Raw genomic sequence first — 23,392 nt, forward strand, 5'->3', positions numbered from 1 at the left:
AGATTTAGGACAGATATGAGGAGAAACTTATTCCCAGAGAGTGATGAATCTGTGAAATACTCTGCCCAGGGAGGTAGTTGAGGCTTCCTCACTAAATATATTTAAGAAACAGTTAGATAGATTTTTACATAGTAAGGGGATTAAGGGTTATGGGGAAAAGGCAGGTAGATGGAGCTGAGTTTACTGACAGATCAGCCATGATCTTATGGAATGGGCCGAATGGCATACTCCTGCTCCTATTTCTTTTGCAGAGGGGAAGAAGCTGTTCCTGAATCATTGAATGTGTACCTCCATCCTGATGGTAACAATGAGAAGAGGGGATGTCCTGGGTGGTGGGGCTCCTTAATGATGAATGCCGCCTTCCTAAGATGTCTTGGATACTACGGAGTCTAGCATCCATGATGGAACTGACTAATCTTACATCTCTCTGTAGCTCTTTTTCAATTTATTCATTTATGGGATGTGGGCATCACCAGCTAAGCCAACATTTATTGACCATCCCTAGCTGCCCTTGAGAAGGTAGTGATGAGCTGCCCTCTTGAACCGCTGCAGTCTCTGAGCTGTAGCTATAACCACAGTGATGTTAGGGAGGGGATTCCATAATTTTGACTCAATGACAATGAAGGAACAGTGATTTGTTTCAAGGTCAGGATGGGGAGTGACTTGGAGAGGGACTTCCAAGTGGTGATGTTCCCAGGTACCTGTTGTTCTTGTCTTTCTAGACAGTAGTGGTTGTGGGTCTGGAAGGTGTTGCCTTAGGAACTTTGGTGTGTTGTTGCAGTGCATCTTGTAGATAGTACACACTGCTGTACCTGTTTGTCAATGGTGGGGGGATTGGATGCTTGTGGAAGGGGTACCAATTAGGTGGGCTGCCTTGTACTGGATGTTGTCAAGCTTCTTGAGTGTTGATGGAGCTGCACTCATCCAGGCGAGTGGCGAGTATTCCATTACACTCCTGACCTGAACCTTGTAGATGGTGGACAGGCTTTGGGGAGTCAGGAGTTGAGTTACATGCCCCAGGATTCCTAGCCTTTGACTTGGTCTGGAAGCCACGGTATTTTTATGGCTAGACCAGTTCAGTTTCCTGTCAATGGTAATCCCCAGGATGTTGATAGCAGGGGATTAAGTGATGGTGACACCACTGAGTGTCAGGGAACGATGGTCAGAACTTCTCTTGTTGAAGATGGTCATTGCCTGGCACTTAGATGGCTTGAATGTTATTTGCCACTTGTCAGCCCAAGCCTGGATATTGTCATGGTCCTGATTTGGCATAGTGTTAATTACCACTGGATCAATAATCCAGAGACCCAATTATATGCTGGGGACATGAGTTCAAATCCCACCATGGTAGATGGTGAATTTGAATTCTATAAAAATATCTGAGCATGAAACCATGTCAATTGTCATAAAAACCCATCTGGTTCACAAATGTCCTTTAGGGGAGGAATCCTGCCATCCTTACCTGGTCTGGCCTATATGTTACTCCAGACCCACAGCAACGTGGCCTAACAAGCCATTCAGATGTATCCAACTGCTTAAAAAAAAAACTTATTGCGATCCTGTACGGTGGCCCTCCTCTCCCCCACTCTCACCCATGCCAGGTGATGATGCAGCCAGTTAGCGTGTTCTCCATGGTACGTTTGTAGAAATTGGTCTGTGTTTTAGGTTGCATTCTATATTTCCTCAAGCTCCTAATGAAATATAGTCGCCGTCTTGCCTTCTTTATAGCTGCATTGATATTTTGGGACCAGGCTTAAGTTGTGAACACCCAGGAAATTGAAATGACCCACTCTCTCCACTTCTGATCCTTCTATGAGGACTGGTGTGTGTTCCCTTTCTGAAGTCCACAATCAGCTCTTTAGTCTTACTGACGTTGATTGCAAGGTGGGTGCTATGACACCACTCAACTAGCTGTACACCTTCTCATCATCATCTGAGATTCTGCCAACAATCATCAGCAAAGTTATAGATGGCATTTGAGCTGTGCCTAGCCACACAGCCATGGGTGTAGAGAGAGTAGAGCAGTGGGCTAAGCACACATCCCTGAGGTGCGCCACTGTTAATTGTCAGCAAGTCATCCTTTGAAACCAAATAATATATTACTAGATTTTATCAATATTATATGTAGATTATTTAAAGACTCTTCTTGGTCTATCGATTTCTACCAAGCCTTGAAACAAAATTGTTAGTGTTCTATGTTTTATAAAAATGGAGGTCTAGGTCAAAGGAATTGATCGAAGAGTAGGTTAAAAGGTCGGTACAATATTGTGGCCCAAAGGCCTGTACTGTGCCGTTGAGTTCTATGTTATATTTTCCTTTTTAGATTCGTCGAGAAATGGATCTACAGAAATTACTGACAAGGTGGATTTCTTAAGTTACTTGGCATTTATTTATAACATTACAATGATATACATATTTACAAAGACTTTACTGACATATAGATACAAAAGAAATTCATAAAATGTATGAGATTTATTTTTAGTATTTCTTTAACTATCTGTTTATTATCAAAGTACAGATATGTCACCATATACAACCCTGAGATTCATTTTCTCGTGGGAACACTCAATAAATCCAATAACCATTACAGAATCATTGAAAGACTGTACCCAACAAGAAGGACAACCAGTGTACAAAGGGTAATGAATTGTGCAAGTATGAAAAGAAAGAATTAATAATAATAAATAAATAAGCAATAAATATTGAGAACATGAGATATTGAGTCCTTGAAAGTGAGTCCATTGTTTGTGGGAACATCTCAGTAATGGGGCAAGTAAAGTTCTCCCCTTTGGTTCAAAAGCCTGATGGTTGAGGGGTAATAAGTGTCCCTAAACCTGGAGGTGTGAGCCTTGATGTTCCTATACCTCCTTCCTGATGCCAGCAGTGAGAAGAGAGCATGAGCTAGCTGGTGAGGGTCTCTGGTGCTGGATGCTGCTGTCCTGTGTCAGCGCTCTGTGTGGATGTGCTCAATGGTTAAAAACCCTACAGACCCAAAATAAGTGAGCTGTGTTCAAATTGTGGTTGTGGAAGTTTGTCCCATTTGGAATTCACGCCTCAGTTTGTTGGAAGTCCCCAATTAATCACTGTGTATCAACAGTGCAAAATCATCATCAGTTTTGTGATCATAATTACCAATTCATTATTTTTATCAACTATGTTTATACATAAACTGAATGGTATGAGTTGGACCAGATAATTTTACCTGTTTCTGGACTATGTACCAATCAATTATGGCAAAACTAAAGAATACAGCTTGCTTAATATATAGTTTTAAAATTTTTAAATCATTGGGGTGACTTTTGCAGGTACTGTAAATCTACAGGTCATGCTCTGTCTGACAGCTTTGGAAGAACCAATCTACTGTTGTGATCTGGCTTTATTATTCTGTAGGAGGTACCATTGCTAGTTGCACACCTAATCATGTTACCTGTTCAGAAGATGGGAAGTTCAGTGAGATTATCACCATTTAAAAGTAGCCTGCACCTCGATGGACAGGTACCTTTACCATGTTTACTATTGTAGAGCTGAGATGAAGATATATATGATGTTATAATATAATGATTCTTCTGTGCCTTGCTGTCAATGCCAGGGGTGAGAAGTGGCATCATAAGTAATGCCAGTTAATGTTTCTAGATGCTGGCTGAAATGCTGAGCAGAATGATACAGCAGGAGTCTACGTTTGGCAGGCCAAAACACGAGATTCTGCAGATGCTGGAAATTCAGAGCAACATATGCTAAATGCTGGAGGAACTCGGCAGGTCAGGCAGCAATAAGGAGAGGAACAAACAGTTGATGCTTCAGGCTGAGAGCCTTCATCAGGAAGGGGAGTGAAGCCAGAATAAGGTAGGGCGAGATGAAGGAGCACAAGCTGGCAGGTGATAGGTGAAACCAGGTGGGTGGGTGGGTGGGGCAAGGGGGGGAAGAAGTGAGAAACTGGGAGGTGATAGGTGGAAGAGGTACAAGGCTGAAGAAGAAGGGATCTAACTGGAGAGGTAAATAGACCATGGCAGGAGGGGAAGGAGGAGGTGACAGACAGGTGAGGTGAAAAGAATGGGTAAGAGGGGAGCTGGAATGGGGAAAGGAAATAGAGTAAAGGGGGACAGGGGAAAGTTACCAGAATTTAAAATCTATATAGACAGGAAAAACAGATGGGTAAAATTATATCAGAGCTGATAGAATATTGTGGGAGTAGTTTCTTTGAAAAGATTTAATTTTAAGATCAAGAAGTTAAAGAGTGAAGAATATGTGCAAAACTAGTATTTTCAAGTTAAATAAGGGCATGAAAGGAATGCTTGCCAGGGTGAACTGGTAGATTAGATTAAAGGATCCATTCATGACAATAGAATGGCAGACAAGGGAATCCTCCATAATACACTGTATAGATACGATCCAAAGAGAAAGAAAAATTCCAGGAAAAGTTAAATTCCAAGAACTTAAATATCGTTAGCCACTTAAAACAATAACACAGAGAAGGGTGGCAGGTCAGAAAAAAAATAAAATAAAATATATTTTCAAAAGATTAATAAAGGCAAAATTAGAGCACAAACTATAAATATTTGGCAATATAAATACAGATAATGAGAGTTTACATAGTTCATACAATGGTAAACAAGAAGACCATAAGATATAGGAGCAGAATTAGGCCAGTTGGCCCATCCACTCTTATCAAGGCTTTTCACCAATTGATAGGTTTCAATGAGGTCATCCCTCATTCTTCTGAATTCTCGTGAATACAAGCCAAGAGCCATTAGACATTTTTCATATGACAAGCCATTGAATCCTGGAATCATTTTCATGAACCTCCTATGTACCCTCTCTAGTTTCAGTACATCCTTTCTAAGATAAGGATTATCATACAAGGAACAGCATTGTGGGCCAAAGGGCTTGTATTGCGCTGAAGGCTTTCTATGTTTCTATGAACGTTTGATGGCTCTGGGTCTGTACTCGCTGGAATTCAGAAGGCTGAGGGGGAATCTCATTGAAACCTTTTGAATGTTGAAAGGTCTAGAGAGTAGATGTGGAAAGGATGTTTCCATGGTGGGAGAGTCTAGGACAAGAGGGCACAGCCTCAGGATAGAGGGGTGCCCTTTCAAAACAGAGATATGGAGAGATTTCTTCAGCCGAAGGGTGATGAATTTGTGGAATTTGTTGCCACATGCAGCTGTGGAGGCCAGCCCACTGGGTGTATTTCAAGGCAGAGATTGATAGGTTCTTGATTGGACATGGCATCAAAGGTTACAGGGAGAAGGCTGGGAACTGGGGCTGAGGAGGAGATTTAAAAAGAAAAGAATCAGCCATGATTGTATGGCGGAGCAGACTCAATGGGCCAGATGGCCTAATTCTGCTCTTATGTCTTATGGTCTTATAAGGGGCCCAAACCTGCTCACAATATTCCAAGTGAGGCCTCACCAATGCTTTATAATGTTTCAACATTACATCCTTGCTTTTGTATCATCCAAATCATTGATATATAAAGTAAAAAGGAAGCAGAAGAGTTAAAGATTATTTTGCATCAGTCTTCACTATAGGAAGTAACACCCCAGAAATAGCTGTAAATCAAAATTGGAACTCAGGAAATTTACTATCCCCAAGAAAGTGGTACTGAACAAATTGATGGAGATCCAGACTGAAAACTCTCTGGTTCCCCAAGGACTTCATCATAGGATCTTTAAAAAAAAAGCTAGTTAGATAGTCGAGGAATTGATTTTAATTCTCCAGAATTTGCTAGATTAAGAGAAGTTTGTTCTGGGTTGCAACTTCTTTAACTTAAGAGACAGAAGACAGGGAACTACAGATTAAATGTCTTAACATGTCTTATGGGGAAATGTTTGGAAACATTAGGACGTATAATTATTTACATAATAGCACTGCACTTAGCAAAATTTAAATTACTCAGGCAAAGTGAACAGTTTGTTGAAAAGAAACTACGATTAACCAGTTTATCAGGTTTCTTTCAAGAAGTGTGCTGTGGATAAAGGTAGATCAATTGAATCATTAGATGTCAAGAAGGCATTTGAAAGGATATTTAATCAAACGTTATTGTAGAAAGTAAAAAGTCTAGCCTAAGAGGTAACTCATTTGAGAGGGTAGAAGATTGGCTAGATAACAGGAAACAGAGCAGGTATTTTCCCGGATGGCAGCACGTAACCAATAGTGTACTACTGGGACTGCTCCAGTGGCTGATTACATACTTGACTTGCAAGAAGACACCAAAGGTATGGTGGTAGATTGGCTGATGGCAGGACATCAAGTGGGAAGTCTTCACCGGAAAGATTGTAGTGGTTCACAAAGGTGATGAATCATCGCTTTTGCAAGGGCAGTTAAGGATGGCTTGCAAATGTTTGCATTGCTTGTAAAGCCCTCATCCTGACCTACTGGTTGCAATTATCAAACAGGCAGAGCCAAACAGATAGGTACAGTGACATATTGTGCAATTAACATACTTGAATTACTAACACACCTTTGCTTCTTTGTTGATAATTAAAGTATGTTAATCACATAATAAAAGCGACCTTACCTTCTTGTTTTGAAATTTAACCCAGTTTGATTGATTTTCTCCACCTTCCTGAAAGTTGGCAGTGAAAAGTCGGTGAGAGTGGGAAGGCAGTGTATGGAACAGATAAGGTGTCATCATAGTCTCACAATACACAGCTCCCGTGGCTGCTGCTCTGGCCAAATGGATTTCTTCCGAATAGCCGTGTTGTTTATTTCCTTGACAAATGTCTTAACACATTTGTGCTAACTTTATAGTCAGTCCCTCTTGTGCTCCTCTCCCCCCAACTTTCTTCTTTCTTCCATGGCCTTGTCTTTCACCAACAACTTCCCAGCTCTTTGCTTCATCCCTCCCCCTCCAAGTTTCACCCATCGCCTGGCATTTCTCTCTCCCCCCGCCACCTTTCAAATCTACTCCGCAGCTCTTTTTCTCCAGTCCTGCCGAAGGGTTTCAGCCCGAAACATTGACCGTACTTTTTTTTTCCCATAGATGCTGCCTGGCCTACTGAGTTTCTCCAGCATTTTGTGTGTGTTGCTCAGATTTCCAGCATCTACAGAGTTTCAACTGTTTGTGTATTCAGTACCTACCTGATTAGAATTGCCTAATTGTTTAATGAAATGAGAAGTTCTGTATAAGACAAATTGCACATTGGCCTTTATTTGAAAGGATTTGTGTCTTCCTGCAATTGTAAAGGCACTAGATGGGACTGCATTTGGTAAACTCTGTACTGTATTAGATTTTCTGTAATTGCTGAAAAGGCTGATGGCTAGACAGGTTCCAGGGATCTAGGGAGCCTGCTTAAAACACTGCCATTTACTTGGATGCTTGTACAGTGAAATACCATATAACTCATTAAAAAGGCAAGTTCTTCCATATAAACAATAGAGCTCATGATATACTTGAGTGCTGTATATGAAAAAAAGAGTTGTCCTGAGTTTTGTGGTAAAAAGTGTTACAATAATCCTTGGGGCTATTTTTGTTGTAGCATATGACATTAGCGTCGAGTGACATTAGAATCTTAGACCAGAGGACGCAAAGTCAGAATAGAGGGGCGACCTTTTAGAATGGAGATGAGCCAGAGAGTGGTGAATCTGTGGGATTCTTTGCCATAGGCAGCTGTGGAAGCCAAGGCTTTATGTATATTTAAGGCAGAGATTGATAGATTCTTGATTGGTCAGGGCATGAAGGGATATGGGGAGAAGGCAGGAGATTGGGGCTGAGAGGAAAATTGGATCAGCCATGATGAAATGGCGGAGCAACTCAATGGGCCAAATGGCCTAATCTTGCTCCTACATCTTAAGTTCCTATGGTCTTATTATTGAAGAGCATGAATCCTTCAATGAGGTTTGACATTGCTATTTCCAGACAAGTGCTCTCAGATTTACAATGCTGTATTTATCTTGTTTGAATATGCAGTATGAATGTTCATCCAGGATCCCCATCCTACCCTTGTTGGTAGCTGATGCAATTTGATTTGGTTTTCAAGTGTGTTAAATGCTGTGCCATTTTCCCAGTTTCTTACCTGTCACAAAACAAGACAAAAGCATTAACTTGTTTTCGGGAAGTGCAGACTACAGATAGAATGAAGAAACAGGATTATTGCTGCGGTTTTCAGAGCTGGTTTACAATTTAGTGCAAATCATTTTGTGGCTGAGTAGAAAGAATTTTATTCTGCTTACTGTTGCATTCCAGTGTTGATAAAAGTAATTCTTCTGTTTTTAGCATTGGACTACATTTCATTAGCATGGCTTGAAGGTCTTTAAATGTTGGCCTTTCATCTGAATTCCGATTCCAGCACTGAAGCACAATATCATTAAGGCTGTCTGGGCAGCAGGCAGGAGGAGAGACGTCTATTCCATTCAATAAATCATTTACAAACTCAAGTATACTTTTATCTGTTTCAAATAAAACCAGAGCTGTAAAGTGTTATACACTTTTACAAGGGCACAGCAAATGTCCATGAATTCATAACACCAGCTAGTTATCTCCAAAACTTTACTGGTGATGTGCATGTCATACCTGGAAATGGAGCCTCACCATATGACACAATTTCTGTCAGCAGGACACCAAAAGACCAGACGTCAGACTTTACAGTGTAACTAAATTCAAGGAAAATTTCTGGTGCCATCCACTTAATTGGAACTTTACAATCTATGAGAAACATAACAAAATTGTAATATGGCAGAATATTAAGGTATGTAAAATATTCTTTGATTCATTACATTTTGGATAGAAAAATATGCAGGAAACTCATTATTTATCTTACAACTGTACTTCCAAGGCTGGAGGGAGAGAGGCTGTCACGTTATGAACTGTAGATTTGATGGACTCTGGATCAGGATCTCTTTGGGGGGGCTTTTGCTGATGTTTGCATGGTGAAGAGTGGTGGGGTTGGTGCTTCTGCTGGCACAAGTGGGGGGGGGTAGGTTGATGCTTTTTGCTGCTGGGGAAGGGAAGCTTCAGGGCTTTGATGTTTCTGTCTTTCATTCTATGGGGTTTCTTGTTTCTTGGATGTCTGTGAATTGTACAAGTTGTATACTGTATACATTCTCTGATATTAAATTAACCTTTGAAGGCTGAAATTCTTTGGACAGGATAAAATTCTAGGGCAAAGTACAGTAGAACTCCATTAATCCCGCATATGCAGGGCTTTGGTGATAACGGACTAGCAGATTTTCCAGACTACGGTATGTCATCCAATTAATACTCTGGCACATTTGTAAATCGCTTTTATTTTTGAGATTACACAGTAAGGTAGCACAATAAATTTTCAAGTGAAGCTAGTAAATTTCGGAGAAGCATGGGAACCAGGGCCCTGATGTGTTGCCTAAGAAGGGATACTTGCCATGAGGGGAGTGCATTGGACTGGTTCTGGGGAGGGTGGATTTGGTGTATGAGGGCTTGCAATTTCTGGAGGATGGTAGGAAGGCAAATGATAACTGGTCTGTTATTGTCACATGTACCATGACACAGTGAAAAGCTTTGTTTGCTTGTCATTCAGGCAGATCATAAGCTCATATAGCTAGTATTAAAGGAAAAGCAATGACATAATACAGAAACACAGTATTATAGTTAGAGAGAATGGAGTACAAGTGGACAAGTACAATACAAAGGTTATGACGAGTCAGGTTGAGAGATAAGGACTTCATCTTTCTTGTATAAGAGGCCCATTCAAGAGTCTTATACAAATGGAATAGAAGCTGTACTTGAGCGCAAGAGGAGATCTCAATGAAAATTGCAACAGATTTAGAAAACTCCTGGGTGTAATAGAATCAAAGGGTTGTCAAAGGTCCTGAGGAATAGTGGAACCAGCTTGAGGGGCCAAATGGCCATCCCTTCTTATGCCCTTGTTTTATTTCTTATGCTCTCATCTTTTTTCCATTTTGGTTTGAATGGATGGAAACATCGGGCAGTGTCTGTTCTGATGGCAGCCAATTCTCATTTATAATTTGATGATTGATTAATGAGCGAGATCAAGAAAAGCACATTCTGCACCAAATGCAGACCGGTTAAAAGCTGTTTGTGTCGCAAGTTAAAGCTGATCTTACCAGGTGCCATCCAGTCGTGATCATCCTTAAGCAGGCGTGCAAGGCCAAAGTCAGAGATCTTACAACACAGCATTTCTGTAAGGAGGATATTTTCAGACCGTAGGTCCCTGTGAATGCAACATTTCTCTTCAAGGTAGACCATTCCTTCTGCAATCTATAATATTGGAAATATTGCTAGAGCTATTAATCTACACTGTTTTACATCATAATCCTACTATTCAATTATAAATTGAAATCATCAGTTGAAACTTGCTATAACTTCCTGAGAGCCTTCTTTATACAGAGTAAGAGGGAGATACGGAGGGCATTATTTATTTCCTTTTATTTTCAGCTTCTTTTATTCCATGAAAATAACATTTAACCATTTCACATTTTTTACCCAAAAGCTTCGAGAGATACGTACACTCCCAGTCACTTATTGCTAAACTGAAGACAATAGAGCCAGCCTTCCAAAGCCTGCCTGGTCCCACTGACCTGCACCTGGACCATATCCCTCCATACACCTCTCATCCATGTACCTGTCCAAGTTTTTCTTAAATGTTAGAAGTGAGCCCGCATTTACAACTTCATCTGGCAGCTCATTCCACACTCCAATCATTGTACCCTTTAAACTTTTCCCCTTCACCCTTAACCCATGTCCTCTTTTTTTTTTCTCCCTTAGCCTCAGTGGAAAAAGCCTGTCTTTTTATACTGTAATATCTTCCAAACCTGTAGATGGACTCTCCCTGCTTACTATGATTTTCTACATAACTCTGGCCTGAGTGCTTTTGTTTTAAATATTGAGATAAAAGTTGTCCCGATTTGTCACACGTACATCAAAAGGTACACTGAACTGCATTGTTTTGCATCAATGAGCAACGCAATCCATGGATTATGCACGGGGCAGCCCACAAGTGTCACCCTGCTTCGGGTGAAAATATAGCATACCCACAACTCACTAACCCTAAATCTAACTGCATACATCTTTGGAATATGGGAGGAAACCAGAGCAGCCAGAGGAAACCCGCGCAGGGAGATTGTAAAAAAACTTTCAGATAGTGACAGTAATTGAAACTCAATTGGTGATTGCTAGCACTGCTTTAGCCTTATAGCACCTTCAATGTTTTATTTCCTGTCTGTATTTTATTGTGGCAAACAAATTTATACTCTTTCAAGTAAATTTGAAGTTGTTCAATGCTTAAATAAGCTTTCTACTAATTAGGAGTGTCCTGTATATTAGTAAAATTCTATTTTGTGCGCAAAATATTATTTAGAAGGATAAGACATAGGAGCAGAATTAGGCCATTTGGCCCATCGAGTCTGCTCTTCCATTTCATCATGGCTGATCCATTTTTCCCTCTCAGGCCAATCTCCTGCCTTCTCTCCATATCCCCTCATGCCCTAACCAATCAGGAATCTATCAACCTCTGCTTTAAATATACATAAAGACTTGCCCTCCACAGCTACCTGTGGCAACGAATTCCACAGATTCACCACTCTCTAACTAAAGAAATTCCTCTCCATCTCCGCTCTAAAAGGACATTCCTTTATTCTGAGGCTTGGATCCTCTGGTCTTTGACTCTCTCACCATAGGAAACATCCTCTCCACATTCACTTATGAGGTCACCCCTTGTTCTTCTGAATTCTACTGAACACAGGGCCAGAGCCAACCAAAGCTCTTTATATGACAAGCTGTTTAAACTTGGAATAATTTTCGTGAACGTCCTTTGAACCCTCTCCAGTTTCAGCACATCCTTTCTAAGATAAGGGGCTGAAAACTGCTCACAGTACTCCCAGTGCTTTATGAAGTCTCAACATTACATCCTTGTTTTTTATATTCTAGTCCACTTGAAATGAGTGCTAACATCACATTTGCCTTCCTCACCACCGACTCAACCTGTGATCTAACCTTTAGGAACTCCTGCACAAGGTCTCCCAAGCCCCATTGCATCTCAGTTTTTGATATTTTCTCTCCATTTAGAAAACAATCGACCATTCATTTTTTCTACCAAAGTGCATGGCCATACACTTCCTGACACTGTATTCCTTCTGCCATTTTTTTTCCTATTCTCCTAATCTGTAGCCTCTGTATTTGATCAAAATACCTGCCTCTCCACCTAACTTTGTAAAGTCTGCAGATTTTGCAACAAAGCCACCAATTTCATCATCCAAATCATTAACATATAATGTAAATAGAACTCCCTTCCTCCTTTCTCCAACACATCTGCATACAGATGTCACTTTTCCTCATAGCCTCTTTATTTTATTCTGAGCGAGGAGGTAAATCTACAGACCTGAATGGCAAAGCCATTGAGCAAAGAAAATTCCAGATTCCTTGTTTCTGAATGTGCTGTAAAATGAAACAGAAGATTTTGTATTAGAAACAGGATTAAATTGTCTGGACTTGCAAATATCTCGTAAGGCAAGTGACTAAGATTACTGGGTATTGATGCTCCATCACACTTTAGCTTGCTCCTTTCCTTTGCCACTAGACCTGTATACCCAAGGCTCAGATACTTTGCAACTGGCTTGTTTATTCTTGCTGTTTCATACGCTGCCCACAACAGGTGTAACAGATGTTCCTTGATGCTGTCCATGAAAATACCTTGCCTGAACATTTTGGAATGATTGATAGCCTGTCTCTCTTTGCACTGTGACACCCTCGGATCCTTCTTACTGAACAATCAAACCATCACAGAGGCTGGGTTTTACTTCTCTTCCTAGTGTCTCTGCCTGAACTTGCTATGACACGATAGAGCCAAATGGATATCAAGGCAACTCCTCCCCAAAGCCTGCCTAGGGATGAGAACTTGGGAATCCTAAGGGATCAGTGTTTCCAATCAAACTCCATCCATGAACACTTCCCCTGAACTGAGGATTACTTACACCAAACACATCACTTCATCTCCAAATGTGAGACTGAAGACTCGTGCTTCAGTGAACTGAAACCAGGTCCCTCTTCTCCACATCTCCGTCAAGTTGCCTCTTATCTTCAGTTGATTCAAACAGAAAAGCTGCAGCTCACGCATTCTTTCCTGGTAAGATATGTTCTCTAATCCAGATCATCCCTCCCAACTATCAGCAGCATAATGTCTCGAATCAGGAATAGCATAGAGACAGAGCAGTACAACACAATTACAGGCTCTTCATGCTGGCTACAGTGCTCTCCCATCTAGTACCAATTTCCTGCATTCAGCCCATATCCACGTGAGTACCACCTCCCCCTCCCTCCCACCCCTGCCCTTTACCTGTCCAAGTGCTCCTCCTCAAGTGATACTATTGTACCTACCTCAACCACCTTTTCTGGCAGCTCGTTCCACGTACTCCTCACCCTCTGCATAGAATAAGTTTCCCCTCTCACGGTAAAAATGTGCCCACTACTCTGGGGAAACACTATTACCATCAACCTTACAATTTATGTTCTTCAAAATTTAAAATATTTTTATAAGGATGACCCTAACTCTCCTACAATCCAAGAAGTAAAAACTTAGCCCTGGCCTATGTCTCTCTATTACTCATGTCCTCCAGTCCTGGTAATATTCTGGTAAATTTCTTCTGCACTCTGTCCAGTTTAATCACATCTTCCCCATAACAGGATGATCACAACAGCACGCTGTGCTCTGAGTGTCAATGACGTGTACAGCTGCTACATAATGTCCCACCTGAATGCCTGAGTGATGAAGACCAGCATACTAAATGCCTTTCTCATCAACCAGTCTGCCTGTTACGTAGATTTCAGCCAAGTATGGATTTGTACTCTGGGGTCTCTCCGTTCCACCTCATTCCCTCATACCCTACCATTCACCATGTCCTAAGCTGGTCTGACTTCACAAAATGCATCACCTCATCCATTTGCCACTCCATGGCCCATTTCTCCAACTGATGAGACCCCTGCAATTTATAATAACCTTCTTCAATTTCTACACCTCCTAATTTTGTGCTATCTTTGTTGCATCCATAGGATTTCAATAAATGATGAATAACGAGGGTTCCAACAACAACCTCTGTGGCACACAACTAGTCACTGGTCTCTACTCCAAGAAGAAATCTCAGTTACCACCCTCTGCTTCCTACCTCAGAGCAGGTTTTGAATCCACCTAACCAGCTGTCCCTGGATTCCAGTGGTCCTAACCTTCCAGGCCAGTCTGCCGGGGGGATCTTGTTGCGAGCCTTGTTAATGTCCGATCCACTACTCCTGTGCCCATCTTCCCTTTTGGTTACCTCTTCAAAACAAAACTCAGAGATTTCATGCTGACTCCTCCTAATCAGACTTTGTCCATTCAGATAGTGGTAGATCCTATCCCTCAGTACTCCCTCCAGTAATTTCACCACTACAGATGTCAGACTGACAAGCCTGTAGTTCCCTGGCTTGTCTTTGCTACCCTTCTTAAACAAAGGAACAATACCACCTTCCAGTCTTCAGGAACATTACCAGTGGCTCATGATGAAGCAACTACCCCACAAGGGCACTGGTTTTGGTAGTTTAAATGTAGAAAATTAAAGTAATATCCTGATGTATGCTAACAAGAATACAACCCTCAGTTGACCTGAGCTGAAAGTACAAATCACTAAACTTTGGGGTTATGGACACAGATTTCCATTCTGTAAAATCCATTATAATGTTTTCACATCTTTTTTTTCTGTAAATCATGTTTTACTCAGCTCATATAGTGATTAGGATTAGTGATAACTGTTGATTTGCCCATCAATTCTCATGGCTACATATAAAGGAAAGAAAAGATAAAATCCAGTAATTGACTTACACTTGAGGTACTTGTGGAGATTTCCTTTTGTCATTAACTCTGTCACTATACAAAATGGTTCCCTTTCTGTGCACACAGCTAAAAGTTTGATCAACCTTTCGTGCTGTAATTGCTTCATGATCTCAACTTCTTCCAAGAATTTCTTCTTCGACTGTAAATCCACTGCCAGAACAAAAGAGAATAATGAGCCATTTGTTCTTATTATAATTTATTTTGTACTTAATATCCTTTACATTTTATGTATTGCACAGTACTACTGCCGCAAACAACCTTTTTTTTTGGTAAAATGACATGTTGGATGTCAGGCAACAAATTTCTTCCCCCCGTACATCAACATCTGCACCTCACAGTGAAAATTACAGACCCCCCCTCCCTCCACCTCTGGGCCGCTCAGCCCTGCTTCCCAGTCCAGTCGGTTTCTACTAGTGCTGAATGGTCAAAGTAAAAAACGCCACACTGGTGTGGTCATAGACTGCAGGGAGCAAGAGCTCAGCCGGAAGCTTTACGATAGAGATACTGCACAGGTAACAATGGACCTTGCTCCTGATAAGGGTGAGTCGGGGATGGGAATCACGCCAGTTAGTAGTACGCTACCAGAGCTACTTCAGATATTCTCTGCACCCTAATTCTGTTTCTACCTTCTGCATCATTCTCCATACAATGGAGCAAAATCATAAATAGGCATGGGTCTCTGACTCAGGCTATTTATTACATTCCAATTGATGTGTGGTCGCCAGGACATGAAAGTAACTTTTTTTTTTATCAGTATGGTCATAACTTTCTTACCAGAGAACTGTACTGCAGCACAGTGACTGAGGTTCGGATGGTGTTGAACATGAAGTAAAGAGACTGAGCACATTAACTTACTTCAAATCTGCCTACTAAGCTGCAAAGACAATTCATTAGAACAGAGCAAACAGATAAAACCTCATGCCGAATAAGTTAGAAGAAAAGTTGTTGCATTTACACTGGACAACAAATTAATTTGAAAGTGTTGCTTCCTCAGAATTTTTGTTTGGTTTTTGATGGACAGCTTAAATCTGAACACCAACGTGATTTCAGACTACTTGTATCACGTAGGAATTTGGAGAAACAAGAAGTGAACTTTTATTGAACACATTGTGTTTAATTGCATTATGGTGCTGGCACTTAGTAATAGATTAACTAAGCTAGAAGGAGTGAGGTGAAGTAGCAACAATAGAGAGGATATTTTGAGACCAAGTGGGTTTGCTTGTAGATCTTCTCTGGAAGACCATTGTTAAGTGACGCTTTCTTTTACACTTGGCTTTTGACTCATTATATCTCGCTCTGACATCCAAAGATATTTGTTTTTACCTAGTGGTTTTGTTCATCTCATGAGACTCATGTGGTTAGGGTGGCAATAGATCATAAGATGTAAGAGCAGCATTAAGCCACTTGGCCCATTGAGTCTGCTTTGCTCTTTCACCATGCCTGATCCAATTTTCCTCTCAGCTCCAATGTCCTGCCTTCTCCCCGTATTCATTCATGTCCTGACCAATCAAGAATCTATCAACTCCGGCCTTAAATATACATAAAGGCTTAATCTCCACAGCTGGTTATGGTAAAGAATTCCACAGATTCACCACTCTCTGGCTAAAGAAATTCCTCCTCATCTCCATTCTAAAAGGATGCTTTCCATTCTGAAGCTGTATCCTCTGGTTTAGACTCTCTTAACACGGGAAAGGTCCTCTCCATATCCACTCTATCAATGCCTTTCACCATTTGATAGGTTTTAATGAGATCACCCCTCATTCTTCAGAATTCTAGTGAATTCAGGGCAAGAGCCATTGAGTGCTCTTCATGTGATAAGCTGTTCAATCCTGGAATCTTTTTCATGAACTTCCTTTGAACCCTCTCCAGTTTCAGCACATCCTTTCCATGATAAGGTGTCCAAACTGTTCATAATGCTCCAAGTGACGCCTCAAAGTCTAAACATTACACCCTTGCTTTATATTCTAGTCCTCTTACAATGAAAGCTAACTTTGCATTTGCCTTCCTCACCAAAGGCTCAACCTTCAAATTAACTTTTAGGGAATCCTGCACGAGGACTCCCAAGACCCACACAACAGTTTTTTGTTGTTTCTCTCCACTTAGAAAATAGTCAACCCTTTCATTTCTTCTACCAAAGTGCATGACCACACACTTCCCAACGTTGTATTCCATCTGCCATTTCTTTGTCATTCTCCTAATCTGTTTAAGTCATTCAGTATCCTCTCTACTTCCTCAAAACTACCTGCCCCTCCACTTATCTTCATACCATTTGCAAACTTTGCAACAAAGCCATCAATTCCATCATCCAAATCATTGATATATCACATAAAAAGAATCGGTCCCAACACAGACCTCTGTGGAACACCACTAGTCACTGGCAGCCAACAAAAAAATGCTCCCTTTATTCCCACTCTTTGCCTCCTGAAATCAGCCACTGCTTTATCCATGCTAGAATCTTTCCTGTAATACCATGGGCCCATAGCTTGTTAAGCAGCCTCATTTGTGGCAGCTTCTCAAAGGCCTTCTGAAAACCCAAGTACAGTATACATCTCCTTTGTCTGTCCTGCTGGTTATTTCTTCAGAGAGTTTCCAACAGATTTGTCAGGCAAGTTTTTCCCTTGAGGAAACCATGCAGACTATGTCCTAATTTATCATGCGGCTTCAAGTACCCTGAGACCTCATCCTTAACAATCAACTCCAACATCTTCCAAGCACTGAGGCCAGACCAACTGGCCTGTAGTTTCCTTTTTTCTGCCTCTCTCCCTTCTTGAAGAGTGGAGTGACATTTGGAAGTTTCCAGTCGTCCAGAACTATTCCAGAATCTAGTGATTCTTGAAAGATTATTTCTAATGCTGCCGCAATCTGTTCAGCAACCTCTTTCAGAACCCTGATGTGCACACCATCTGGTCCAGATGACTTATCTACCTTTAGACCTTTCAGTTTCCCAAGAACCTACTCTCTCATATTGGTAACTTCACACACTTCATGATCCTTGACAACAGGAATGTCTGCCACACTGCTAATGTCTTCCACAATGAAGACTGATGCAAAATACTTATTAAGCTCATCTGCCATTTCCTTGTCTCCCATTACCAACTCTCAAGCATTGCTTTCCAACTGTCTGACTCTTGCCTCACTTTTACAATTTATGTATCTGAAGACACTTCTGGTATTCTCTTTAATATCATTGGCTAGCTTACTTTTATATTCCATCTTTGCCTTCTTAATGACTTTTTTAGTTGCCTTCTGTTGGTTTTTAAAAGATTTCCAATCCTTTAAACTTCCCACTAGTTTTTGCTCTAATAGATTCCCTCCCTTTTGCCTTTATGTTGTCTTTGATTTCTCTTGTTAGCCATGGTTGTGTCATCTTTCCTTTAAAATACTTCTTCCTCTTTGGGATGTACATATTCTGTGCTTTCTGAATTGCTACAAGAAATTCCAGCCATTGCCGCTCTGCCGTCATCTGTGCCAGTGTTCTTGTCCAAACAATTCTGGCCAATTCCTCTCCCATGCCTCTATAATTCCCTTTACTCCACTGTGATATTGATACATCTGACTTTAGCTTCTCTTTCTCAAATTTTAGGGTGTACTCAGCCCCCTGCTATACTCACTGTACACCCATGATTGTGTAGCCAAGTTTCCATCGAACTCAATATATGTTTGCTGATGACACCACAATTGTAGGCCGTATCTCGCGTAATGATGAGTTTGAGTACAGAGAGGAAATTAAGAACCTGGTAGCATGGTGCAAAGACAATAACCTATCCCTCAACGTCAGCAAGACGAAGGAATTGGTTGTTGACTTCAGAAGGAGTAGCAGACTGCATGACCCCATCTACATCGGTGGTGCGCAGGTGGAACAGGTCAAGAGCTTTTAAGTTCCTCAGGGTGAATATCACAAATGACCTGACCAAGCAGAGTCCACTGCCAAGAAGGACAGTTGAAGAAAGCTGAAGAAATTTGGCCTGTCCCCCAAAACCCTCACTAATTTTTATAGACGCACCGTAGAAAGCATTCTTCTAGGATACATCACATCACAACCTGGTATGGAAGTTGTCCTGTCTGAGACTGGAAGAAGCTGCAGAAGATCGTGAACACAGCCCAGCACATCACACAAACCAATCTTCCATCCTTGGACTCACTTTACACCGCACACTGTCGGAGCAGTGCTGCCAGGATAATCAAGGACACGACCCACCCAGCCAACACACTTTTTGTTCCACTTCCCTCCGGGAGAAGGTTCAGGAGCTTGAAGACTCGTACGGCCAGATTTGGGAACAGCTTCTTTCCAACTGTGATAAGACTGCTGAGTGGATCCTGACCCGGATCTGGGCCGTACCTTCCAAATATCCAGACCTGACTTGCACTACCTTACTTTCCCTTCTTTTTTTTAATTTATGATTTATAATTTAAATTTTTATTATATTTACTATTGATTTGCACTCCAGGGATTGCAAAGTGCAGAATCAAATATCGCTGTGATGATTGTATGCTCTAGTATCAATTGTTTGGTGACAATAAAGTAATAAAGTAATTCGATCATAATAAGACCATAGGGCATAGGAGCAAAATTAGGCCATTCAGCCCATTGAGTCTGCTCTACCATTCCATCATGGCTGTTCCCAGATCTCACTCAACCCCTTTCACCTGCCTTCTCACAATATCCTTTAATGCCCTGACCGATCAAGAAATGATCAACTTCTGCCTTAAATATACCCACTGACTTGGCCTCCACCACAGTCTGTGGTAGAGCATTCTACAGATACCCTAATCTCTGGTTTTAAAAATTCCTCCTTAATTCTGTTCTACAAGGTTGCCCCTCAATTTTGAGGCTGTGCCCTGGAGTTCTGAATACCGCCACTAGAGAAAAGATCCTCTCCACATCCACCCTATCTGGTCCTTTCAACATTCGGTAGGTTTCAATGAGATCCCCATGCATTCTTCTATATTCCAGTGAGTATAGACCTAAAGCTTCCAAACGCTCCTCATAGGTTAACTTCTTTCATTCCTGAAATCATCCTCATGAACCTCCTCTGGACTCTCTCCAATGACACCACATCCTTTCTGAGATATGGGCCCAAAACTGTTGACAGTACTCTAAGTGCAGTCTGACTAGTCTCTTATAAAGGCTCAGCATTATCTCCTTGCTTTTATATTCTATTCCCCTTGAAATAAATACCAGCATTTCCTTTACCCCAGACTCAACCTGTAAACTATCCTTCCGGGATTCTGGCATGACGATTCCCAAGTCCCTCTGTACCTCTGCTGTTCGAACCTTCTCCCCATTTAGATAATAGACCGCATTATTGTTCCTTTTACCAAAATACATTATCAAGCATTTCCCAACACTGTATTCCACCTGCCACTTTCTTTTGCTCATTCTTCCAATTTGTCTAGGTCCTGCTACAATCGCATTGCAACCTCAGCACTACCTACCCCTCCACCTATCTACATATCACCTGCAAACTTTGCCACAAAGCCATCAATTCCATTATCCAAATCATTGATATATAATGTGAAAAATCATGGTTCCAATACTGATCCCTGAGGAACACCACTAGTGACTGGCAGCCAATCAGAAAAGGCAATTTTTATACTCACTCACTGCCTCCTGCTTGTCAACCATTCCTCTATCCATGCCAAAATAGTTACTGTAACGCCATAGGATTTTATTTTGTTAAGCAGCCTCATATGTGGCAGCTGATCAAACGCCTTTAGAAAATCCAAATAAATGACATCCACTACCTCTCCTTTGTCCACTCTGCTTGTTACTTCCTCATAGAACTCTAACAGATTTGTCAGGCAAAATTTCCCTCGACAGAAACCATGCTGACTTTAGTCTCCAAGTACCTAAACACCTCATCCTTAATAATAGACTCCAACACTTTCCCAACCACTGAGGTTAGGCTAATTTCCTTTCTTTTGCCTTCCTCCCTCCTTAAAGAGTGGAGTGACATTTGCAATCTTCCAGTCCTCCAGGACAATGCCAGAATCAAGTGATTCTTGAAAGATCATGACCAATGCATCCGTTATCTCTTCAGCAACCTCTCTCAGGACTCTGGGATGTAGTCCATCTGATCCAGCTGACTTATCCACCTTAAGACCTTTGAGTTTGCCCAGCACTTTTTCCTTTGTAATTGCAATGGCAATCACTCCTGCTCCCTGACACTCACAGTCCTCTGGCACACTGCTAATGTTTTTTACAGTGAAGACAGATGCAAAGTACTCATTAAGTTCATCTGCCATTTCTTTGTCCCCCATTACTACCTCACCAGAGGTCCAATATGAACTCTCACCTCTCTTTTACTCTTCATATAAGTGAAAAAAAACTTTTAGTAACCTGCTTTATATTATTGGATAGTTTGCCCTCATAGTTCATCTTTTCCCTCTTGTAGCCTCCTTAGTTGCCTTTTGTTGGATTTTAAAAGCTTACCAATCATCCAACTCACCACTCACTTCTGCTACCTTATATGTCCTTTCCTTGGTTTTATGCAGTCCTTCACTTCCCTTGTCAGCCACGGTTGTCTAGCCTTGCCACTTAAGAACTTCTTCCTCTGTGGGACATATCTATCCTGTGCCTTGTGAAATATTCCCAGAAACTTCAGCCATCTCTGCTCTGCCATCATTCCCGCCAGTATCCTCCTCCAATCCACCCGGGCAAGCTCCTCTCTCATGCCTCTGTAATTGCCTTTATTCCATTTACTAACGCATTTGAGTGCAGTATTAACACATTTGAGTTATGCTTCTCTCTCTCAAATTGCAGAATGAATCCAACCATACTACGATCACTGCCTTCTAAGGGTTCCTTTACATTAACTCCCTAATAAGTTCTGAATTATTACACAACACCCAATCTAAGATAAGCTTTCCCTGAGTAGGCTCAAGCACAATCTGCTCTAGGCAGCCATTTCATAGGCATTCAACAAATTCCCTCTCTTATGATCCAACACCAACCTGATATTCCCAATCCCCTTGCATATTGAGGACCTCCATTACAATTGTGTCATTACCCTTATACAAAATGCCTTTTCCAGCTCCCTTTGCAATCTCAACCCCATGTCTTGGCTACTTTTTGCAGGCCTATATATGACTCCCATAATGGTTTTTTGACCCTTGCAGTTTCTTAACTCCACCCACAAAGATTCAACATTCTCTGACCGTATGTCACCCCTTTCTAAAGAGCCTTACACAATCTCTTACCAACAGAGTCACACCACTTCCTACGCCTTCCTGCCTGTCTTTTCAATACAAAGTATATCCTTTGATGTTAAGTTCCCAACTATGGCCTTCTTTCAGCCACGACTCAGTGATGTTCACAATGTCAAACCGACCAATCTCTAATCACTGTTTATGATCACTTGCCCATAAGGGTCCTTTGACCTTAAGCTTTTCATCAATTCTGGTTCATTGCACAACAACCCATTATAGTCGATTCTGTAGTGGGCTCAACCACGAGCAGCTCTGGAAAGCCATCTCACAGGTACTCTAGAAATCCCACCTCCTGGAAACCAGCACCAACCTGATTTCCCCAACCTACCTGAATATTCTAATTTCCCACGACTATTGTAACATTGCCCTTTTGGCATGCATTTTTTACCTCCCATTGTCATTTGTAGACCACATCCTTACTACTGTTTGGGGGTCTGTACACAACTCCCGTCAGGGTCTCTTTACCCTTGCACTTCCTTAGCTCTATCTACAATGATTCAACACCTTCTGGCCCTATGTCACCCTTTCTAATGATTTGATTTGAGTTTTTTTAAAAAAACAACAGAGCAATGCTGCCACCTCTGCCTTCCTGCATGTCCTTTCGATACAATGTGTATCCTTGGATATTAAGCTCGCAGCTATAACCTTCTTTCAGCCATGATTCAGTGATGTCTACAACATCACACCTGCCAATCTGCAACTGTGCCTCAAGTTCATTTACCTTAATCTGTATACTACGCACATTCAAATATAACAGTTTCTGTCCTGTATTCAACCTTTTCGATTTTATCTGATTTTTACATTGCAACTTATCCTGTTGACTTGCAGTTTTGGCCCATCAACAGCCGTTGCTTGCAAACCAGCTACCTCATCTTCAGCACTACTACCCACCTTTCCTACGATACTTCTTGCATTGAAATATACACAGCTCAGGACAGTAGTCGCACCACGCTTAACCTTTTGATTCCTGACTTTGTCTGAGGTCCTTACCAACATCTGCCTCCACAACCTCTCCACTAACTGTTCTGGCATTCTGGTTCCCACCCCCCCTGAAGCTCTAGTTTAAGCTCCATCATGCAGCATTAACAAACCTTCCTGCTAGGATAATAGTCCCCTTCCAGTTCAGGTGTAAACTGTCCCTTCTGTGCAGGTCCACCTTCCCTGGAAGAGAGCCCAATGATCCAAAAATCTTATGCCCTGCTTTCTACACCAACTCGTTAGCCAGGTATTAAATGTATAATCTTCCTAGTTCTGGTCTCACTCACACATGGGTAGCACTCCTAACATCACAAGCCTGGAGGTCCTGCTCTTTAACTTAGCACCTAACTCCCTGTGCAGAATCTCGTCACTCGTCATACCCATGTCACTAGTACCTACATGGACCATGA

General features: G+C 41.4%; 1 protein-coding gene across 1 annotated transcript in view; it reads right to left on the reverse strand.

Moving 5' to 3' along the window:
- Window positions 1-2,419: 2,419 nt before the first annotated feature.
- The window catches only part of LOC140733612 (tyrosine-protein kinase Src42A), a 48,447-nt gene continuing 27,474 nt past the window's right edge, over window positions 2,420-23,392 (reverse strand). Inside the window, exons 5-10 of the mRNA XM_073057183.1 lie at window positions 14,784-14,945; window positions 12,315-12,370; window positions 10,042-10,195; window positions 8,513-8,644; window positions 8,173-8,388; window positions 2,420-8,015 (exon numbers count right to left, since the gene is read on the reverse strand). Of these exons, the coding sequence (XP_072913284.1) occupies window positions 7,984-8,015; window positions 8,173-8,388; window positions 8,513-8,644; window positions 10,042-10,195; window positions 12,315-12,370; window positions 14,784-14,945 (752 nt within the window). The 3' untranslated portion in view covers window positions 2,420-7,983. The remainder of the gene's footprint in view (window positions 8,016-8,172; window positions 8,389-8,512; window positions 8,645-10,041; window positions 10,196-12,314; window positions 12,371-14,783; window positions 14,946-23,392) is intronic.

Source organism: Hemitrygon akajei, chromosome 9 (assembly GCF_048418815.1).
Source record: "Hemitrygon akajei chromosome 9, sHemAka1.3, whole genome shotgun sequence".
NCBI lineage: Eukaryota > Metazoa > Chordata > Chondrichthyes > Myliobatiformes > Dasyatidae > Hemitrygon > Hemitrygon akajei.